The 8,385-nt window shown below is 46.7% G+C and overlaps 1 protein-coding gene across 1 annotated transcript in view; it reads right to left on the bottom strand.

Annotated features, from left to right (window-relative positions):
* Nucleotides 1-516: 516 nt before the first annotated feature.
* Nucleotides 517-8,385, bottom strand: part of LOC126281793 (myrosinase 1-like) — a 150,958-nt gene continuing 143,089 nt past the window's right edge. Inside the window, exon 11 of the mRNA XM_049981005.1 lies at nucleotides 517-792. Within this exon, the coding sequence (XP_049836962.1) occupies nucleotides 657-792 (136 nt within the window). The 3' untranslated portion in view covers nucleotides 517-656. The remainder of the gene's footprint in view (nucleotides 793-8,385) is intronic.

Here is an 8,385-nt window from a genome sequence, read left to right as displayed (position 1 = left end):
ACAAGCATCTAAGACGTGATTGATTTGACTACCCCAAAGATAGGTGATTCGAAGTGAAAAAAAAAGTGTGTACAACACGTGGTTTTCTCTACAACGGTAAACTCTCGTCAACTGAGTTGAAAATTTCAGTCAGCATGCATGACGTAATGTGTGAGCTCATTACCATAAATATCTCACCCGTGATAAGATGTTTTTCAATTGTTATTGAAACATCTGAACTGACTCATTATTTAAGGACAAGCTGTTAACTCCCAAGCAAAATATTTTATTCTTTACGAAGCGCTGATGTTGTTTCCAAGCCAGTGTTCGGTAATAATTTAGTACGCTGCGTGTGCCCAGTATCGCATACTAACAATCTGAAATTCAGGAAAATTCCACCATTTTGATTACGTTAAACGTCTGCTAATAAAACGGAAGTGACAATCTTTTTTACGAGAGATGACACAAGATTAACAACAAAGGAAGTATGTTATTGCAGGAGGATAGGGAGAAATCAACGAATAAAATGATACCTACGAGTACAGTATGATGATTTATTAACTCACATTTCAACTTTCACATTTTTACATGGGTGGAGGAAACAGCAAAAGCGAAGATCAGAATGGGGTTCTAGCGTACTGCCAGAGCATTGAGAAGTATTACAATTTCGCAGAGATTTACACAAAAGATCGCAAGAAGTCGGTAGGTAGCTGTTTGGTCCTGAAAATATCGCCCATCACGCCAGCGGATGCCTTTGGTGTCCTTGGCAAGTCTGGGTCGTCGAAGTCCACTTCGTACAGCCCGAACTTCACACTGTGTAAACAAAAAGAAAGACAAAATTACGTTTCATAGTGTTTACTAGTGTTTAACAACGTAGCATTAGACATACACTCCTGGAAATTGAAATAAGAACACCGTGAATTCATTGTCCCAGGAAGGGGAAACTTTATTGACACGTTCCTGGGGTCAGATACATCACATGATCACAGTGACAGAACCACAGGCACATAGACACAGGCAACAGAGCATGCACAATGTCGGCACTAGTACAGTGTATATCCACCTTTCGCAGCAATGCAGGCTGCTATTCTCCCATGGAGACGATCGTAGAGATGCTGAATGTAGTCCTGTAGAACGGCTTGCCATGACATTTCCACCTGGCGCCTCAGTTGGACCAGCGTTCGTGCTGGACGTGCAGACCGCGTGAGACGACGCTTCATCCAATCCCAAACATGCTCAATGGGGGACAGGTCCGGAGATCTTGCTGGCCAGGGTAGTTGACTTACACCTTCTAGAGCACGTTGGGTGGCACGGGATACATACGGACGTGCATTGTCCTGTTGGAACAGCAAGTTCCCTTGCCGATCTAGGAATGGTAGAACGATGGGTTCGATGACGGTTTGGATGTACCGTGCACTATTCAATGTCCCCTCGACGATCACCAGAGGTGTACGGCCAGTGTAGGAGATCGCTCCCCGCACCAAGATGCCGGGTGTTGACCCTGTATGCCTCGGTCGTATGCAGTCCTGATTGTGGCGCTCACGTGCACGGCGCCAAACACGCATACGACCATCATTGGCACCAAGGCAGAAGCGACTGTCATCGCTGAAGACGACACGTCTCCATTCGTCCATCCATTCACGCCTGTCGCGACACCACTGTAGGCGGGCTGCACGATGTTGGGGCGTGAGCAGAAGACGGCCTAACGGTGTGCGGGACCGTAGCCCAGCTTCATGGAGACGGTTGTGAATGGTCCTCGCCGATACCCCAGGAGCAACAGTGTCCCTAATTTGCTGGGAAGTGGCGGTGCGGTCCCCTACGGCACTGCGTAGGATCCTACGGTCTTGGCGTGCATCCGTGCGTCGCTGCGGTCCGGTCCCAGGTCGACGGGCACGTGCACCTTCCGCCGACCACTGGCGACAACATCGATGTACTGTGGAGACCTCACGCCCCACGTGTTGAGCAATTCGGCGGTACGCCCACCCGGCCTCCCGCATGCCCACTATACGCCCTCGCTCAAAGTCCGTCAACTGCACATACGGTTCACGTCCACGCTGTCGCGGCATGCTACCAGTGTTAAAGACTGCGATGGAGCTCCGTATGCTACGGCAAACTGGCTGACTCTGACGGCGGCAGTGCACAAATGCTGCGCAGCTAGCGCCATTCGACGGCCAACACCGCGGTTCCTGGTGTGTCCGCTGTGCCGTGCGTGAGATCATTGCTTGTACAGCCCTCTCGCAGTGTCCGGAGCAAGTATGGTGGGTGTGACACACCGGTGTCAATGTGTTCTTTTTTCCATTTCCAGGAGTGTATGTACATTGTTTTTATCTATAATGGACTGTGATAATCGCATAGGGAGAGGGAAGGACTATAGGGCGAATACTGCAGTGTCTCCAACATTAGTTGGCCCTACTTCTCGAAGTTTCAGATTAAAAAATAGTTCAAATGACTCTAAGCACTATGGGACTTAGCATCTGAGGTCATCAGTCCCCTAAACGAAGAACTACTTAAACCTAACTAACCTAAGGTCATCACACATATCCATGCCCGAGGCAGGATTCGAACCTGCGGCAGTAGCAGCAGCGCGCTTCCGAACTGAAGCGCCTAGAACCGCTCGGTCACAGCGGCCGGCTCTCTCAGATCGACTGGCGTCTTGTGTGGAATCGCAACGAGCTCAGAACTTGGCGCACCATTCCACAGTGGTGGTTTTCGACGGACATGCTGTCCCAGATGCATTCTTCTTCTCCGATGGATGTGTATTGGTGTTTGCCCTTCAGCGGCCGCGGAAAGAATAACAACAGCACGCTGGTCCTCTTCGGGCTCATCTCGAAATAATGTCGCCATAGTTCACGTTTCCGCATACAGCGCAAGCACGTCAGAAAGACACCAATACCACACTAATCCATTGCGTAAATGTTGGTGCTTGTATACCGCCTTCGCAGTTTCATAAACGCTACAGCAACGTCCTCAGACGGAAACATTTTGATCTCCCCTTATAATATGTAATGTTCTACTTAAAACAACCTTTTAATACAAATAAAACACGCTTGTTTTAAGGATGCTCATTTTCAGATAATATCCAAATAGAAGGAGGTGCTTGATACTAGGCTGGCAGCTGGAACAAGTTCATGTTAATCGCCGGGCCTTCAGTGATGACTTAACTATCTGAAGAATGTCAACACAGCGATTAAACAGCTCAACCACGAAGTTTTCTCCAACGAAACGAAACTAATGATATATCCTAGTGGTCGACAAAAATGGATGAACACTCATTATGGAAATATCAGACGAGCCACAGAATGAAACGGTTATGTGTGGTGATCCAGGAAAAGTGCTAGAAACAGATGCAAAAATTAGAACTGTTAATTTTGACGGCGCTTATCCTCGGATAAAATCTTACGTGGAAAAAATTTACGTAGCGTTAAAGCTAAGATATTGACATCTACTAAGATGGCATGCTTCAGAATTTGCTATGAACACAAAGCGGCTAGTCGTAGAGTGGATACAAAGGGGGTGCAACATTCCGAAGGAAAACTTGGGGAACTGATGATCCGCTGCATAAGTGCATTTAAGAGATAATGAAAGGTTTTTTACAAAGGTAGAAAGTAAAAAATCACGAACTGCAAGGAGAAGTAGCCGTTCTATAGGTCATGTATGGAATGTACAAAACACAGTCGCTATTCCAGAGAATAAAACTACGACTAACGATAAATTCACAACCACAAGGAATGGAGCTCGTCTTTACAGACAGACCTACTCCAGACAACAGGAACCGTAGATCACAAAATAGAATATTTTGCTTGGTAACACGTATCCACGTATCCACAGGGGTTTCAGTATTTAAAAAAATAACTAACTCTTCCTTTGCAAAACGGCTCAAACTTTTACATTCACACATTAAAATGTATTTTTTACGTAACTCATCAATACAAGAAATTACTTAATACAAGACAGTGCTGGTTTTGGCAAAATGTAGATAATGTGTTTATTGTCACTCTATTCGATTAATGTCCCAGACAACTGGTACAATCCATTGTGTTTGTAAAAACTACTGTAAAATTTTACAAGTATTCCACACACTATTCCTTTCAATGTTGCCACCTAAAGGTCCTGCAAAACGAAAGGAAAAACTATATGTCATCTTCAAGAAATGTTTTCCAATTTGATTCGTATTACTAGACGAGAAATTCTATTTACGAGACTTGAAAAAGTAATTAAAAAAACGCTTCATGAAGAAATTATCCGAATGGGACGGAAAGCGGTGGATGTGATGTATATGTACAGACAAACAAATCATTACAATTTCAGAAAAATGGACGATTTTTTGAACTGAAACAGCTTCACAATTTGAGCGAGTCAATAACGCATTGCTTCACCTCTGTCACTTATGCAAGCAGTTATTCGGCTTAGCATTGATCGACTGAGTTTTTGGATGTCCACCTGAGGGATGTCGCGCCAACTTCTATCCAGTTGGTGCGTAGGATCGTCAAAATCCTGAGCTGATTGGAGAGCCCTGCCCCTAATGTTCCAAATGTGTTCAACTGGGCTATCTTGTTAGTCAAGATACGGTTTGGGAAGCACGAATACGGGTAGTGGAAACTCTCGCCGTGTGCGGGAGGGCATTGTCTTACTGAAGTGTAAGCCCAGAACGGCTTGCACGGAAGAGCAAACAAAATATCGTTGACGTACCGTTCTGCTCTAAAGGTGCCACGGACGACAACCAAAGGGGTCCTGATATGAAATGAAATGTCACTGCAGACCATTACTTCCGGCTGCCGGGCTGTATGGCTGGCGGCAATGAGGTTGACATGCGACCACTATCTGGGGAGCCATCGGGGCTCAGTTCGAAGCGGGACTCACCGTTGAAGAGAATCCTACTCCAGTCAATGAGATTCCAGTCGAAGACGTGACTGGAGACGCCCAGGAGAGCTTTGGATTGCCAACATAACTGCCGCCCGCCATACAGCCTGACAACCAGGACTGATGGATTCTGTGCCACTTCTTTCCATTGCAGGACCCCATCGATTGTTATCCACGACATCCTTGCAGAACAGCGGTACGGCAGCGATATTTTACGCCCTGTTTGGTTGCTCTGTGCAGCAAACTATGCTGGGCTTACACTTCAGCAATATACTGCCTGCCCGTACGCGGCGAGAGTTTCTACTGCTTGTTTTCGTGCTTGTGAAATTCTACCTTGGCCAGAGAGATCGTCTGATCTCTCCCCAACTGACCACATTCGGAACATTACAGGTAGGGTCCTCCAGTTAGCTCGGGATTCTGACGATACAACGCACCAATTGGACAATTGGACGCGATACCAGTCAGGAAGGCATCCAACAACTCGGTATATCAATGCCAAGCTGGATAACTGGTTGCTTAAGGGTCAGAGGTGATGCAACACGTTAGTGACTCGCTCAGATTGTGAAGCTGTTTCTCTCGAATAAATCATCCAGTTTTTCTGAAATTCTGAGCATTCGTCTGTCCGTACATGCACATCACATGTACCGATTTCAGCCACATTCGGATAACTTCTTCGAGGTGCTTTTTTTTTAAAAAAAGTGTAGAAAGGTAGTAAGAGTATATAGAGGGTCTATACAAGGGAGATGAATTTGCAGACAATATCATAGACATGGGAGATGACGTAGATGAAGATGAGATGGGAGAAATGAGAACAATTTACGGAGCACTGAAATATATCCTTGCGAGAACCAGCCACGACAAAATTCTTCCATCTGGTATTCAAGATACGTAAGACAGGAGAAATACCGTCAGACTTCAAGAAGAATGTGGTAGTTCCAATACAAAAGAAAGCAAGTACTGACAGGCGTAAATATTACCGAAACATCATTTTAATATGTCATAGTTGTAAAGTACAACACCAATGCCTTACAAAAGAACGGTAAAATTGATAGAAGCCAATCTCGGGGAAGAGGCAATACTGACCTTACGACTTAGAGAATAGGGTGATGAAAGGCGAACCCACGTTTCTAGCATTTGTAGACTTAGAGAAAGCTTTTGTGAGTGTTGACTAGAATACTCTCTTTGAAATTCTGAAGGTAGCATGCATAAAATACAGGGACTGAAAGGCTATTTACGTTTTCATTGAATTTTATTTGCACCCTGTACAGTTATTTGCCACTGCTGTATAGTTAGCCACTGTGTTCGAGAAAGAGCGATCCTCTCACACGGAGAAATGAAATAGTTGGTAGTGCCACACGACTGAGGTTATAATAAACGGTAGACGAGTCGTAGTCACTCATCAATTCAGTGCTGGGCCATCCATAGTCGATACAGAACCCATACACAGCACCGCACCTCAACTCACCGCACGACACAGGACACAGAGATTGGTACAGCTGCAGCGCACGTTCAGAGTACGAGAAAATGTCTCGTAGAGTAACGAGTTGAGGTGCCCTTTGGTAGACGACCATGGCCGGTTACAGGTACGCAGTGTTTACATGCCGTCCAATTTGGACCGTTCCACGTATCTGCCGTTATTACTCGCCGACGAATTATACAAAAACCAAATGTGTGTTAGTTTGCGTCCTCTTTTACGCCTGCAGCAATTCGACGGTGATCCTCAACTTCTGCGACGCCACCGCATCATCCCTATTTGTCTTGGAATGGCTAGACGATTAGAGGAACACTCCATGTACACTAGTGTGCATGTATGGCCAGCAGCTCTTCTTACGTCAATACCGGGTAATTACAAAGCCTATGAAACGTTTAAAAAAACTGGTGCAGATAAACGGCCGAGTAGAGCGTAACACAAGCCCGCCCGGCTAGCCGCGCGGTCTAACGCGCTGCTTCCCTAGCGGGAAAGCGTGCCGGTCCCCAGCAAGAATCCGCCCGACGGATTAGTGTCGAGGTCAGGTGTGCCGGTCAGCCTGTGGACGGTTTTTAGGCGGTTTTCCATCTGCCTCGGCGAATTCGGGCTGGTTCTCCTTATCCCGCCTCAGCTACACTATGTCGGCGATTGCTGCGCAAACAACGTCTCCACGTACGCGTACACCACCATTACTCTATCACGCAAACATTTACTCTTCCACGCAGAACATTTGGGGTTACACTAGTTTGGTATGAGATGTTCCCGGGGGGTCCACTGGGGGCCGAACCGCACAATAAACCTGGGTTCGGTGTGGCACTGCGGTGCGGTGGGCGGACTGCTGTAGTCAGTTGTGGGTTTGTGAGCCACTAAGGGCTATGGCGGGACGAAACCTCTCCGTCGTTTCTAGGTCCTCGGTTTAATGCACAATACACAGTGTGTAACACAAATTCTGATTTTTTTACAGCGTTTACAAAATTCTCTACATATTCTCCCTTTATCACAGGACATACATCTGATTAGTGGTCCATTTCTTCCCACTACCGACCCAGCAAATCAAGAGTGGCGGTAACAACAGCTGCTGCAATGCAGCGTCGCGAGTGTTGTAGGTTATGTGCCAGAGATGGAACGTGAACACAGGCTTTGGTGTAGCGCCACAGACAAGAAAAAAGAGGAAGGAGAGGTAACGTATGGCGTAAAGTCTGGCGACCGTTTTGCCCATCTCGTACGCATTTACCGAAAAGTTGAAAGATGAAAACCTGCTATCAGCTTCAAGTTGCGGCATCAGCCACAATTGCACCACGTCGAGATGGGCGAGACCGCTGATGGATATCTCAGCGAAGAAGAAAGGTTAGTAAACTCCGTCGTTGGACGCGACACAGAACACGTCAACTTTATCGGAATCCCGGATGTGTTCGACAGTTGCATGTCGATTCTCTGCCCCCAAATACGTTTGCTGTGTCGCTTGACCTCCAATCAAAGGCAAAAAGAGCCTTCTTCCCTGTACATTAATTTGCTTGTGCAGTCGTCATTTGGAGATGCTTCTACATATCTACGCAGAACTGGAGATGGCGCAAGTTGTCATCGAGGCTCACGGTTTGGAGGAGCACCAGTTTGTACGCCTTCACTGTTTGTGGTTTACGATGGATTTTCTGCACTGTTGGCTGAGGGTTGTTCAGTTCTTTAGTGGCCCGACGGCCAGATTTTGTGGAACTTGGCAACATTACGTCCTTCACACAGCCCACTGTCTGTTCTGACGTGCCCAACCACCCCGAACGCTTTTTGGATTGCAGAAACAGCTATCCTCTTCGAATTCCATTCAGCTCTAGTTAGCTGATAGTGTGTTCTGGAACTTCCGCGCGGAAAGCTCCTCGTACACCTGCTTCGATTTCCAGCAGTTAAATTCTAGCACACGAAATACTTTTCCTGCCTCGTTCACAGCCAAAATGATGGAGAGGGACGCTCACTGGTCATGATTACATTCCGTTTGCGTCTTGATTAGGCTGTCGCCTCCAGAATGACGACCGGGGTTTTAGTGACGGCATCACGACTGGGCACCACCGTGATGTGACGAAATGAAA

Source organism: Schistocerca gregaria, chromosome 7, assembly GCF_023897955.1.
Source record: "Schistocerca gregaria isolate iqSchGreg1 chromosome 7, iqSchGreg1.2, whole genome shotgun sequence".
Classification (NCBI taxonomy): domain Eukaryota; kingdom Metazoa; phylum Arthropoda; class Insecta; order Orthoptera; family Acrididae; genus Schistocerca; species Schistocerca gregaria.
Note: the sequence above shows the minus strand (reverse complement) of the source record. Positions and strands in the feature narration are given on the sequence as shown.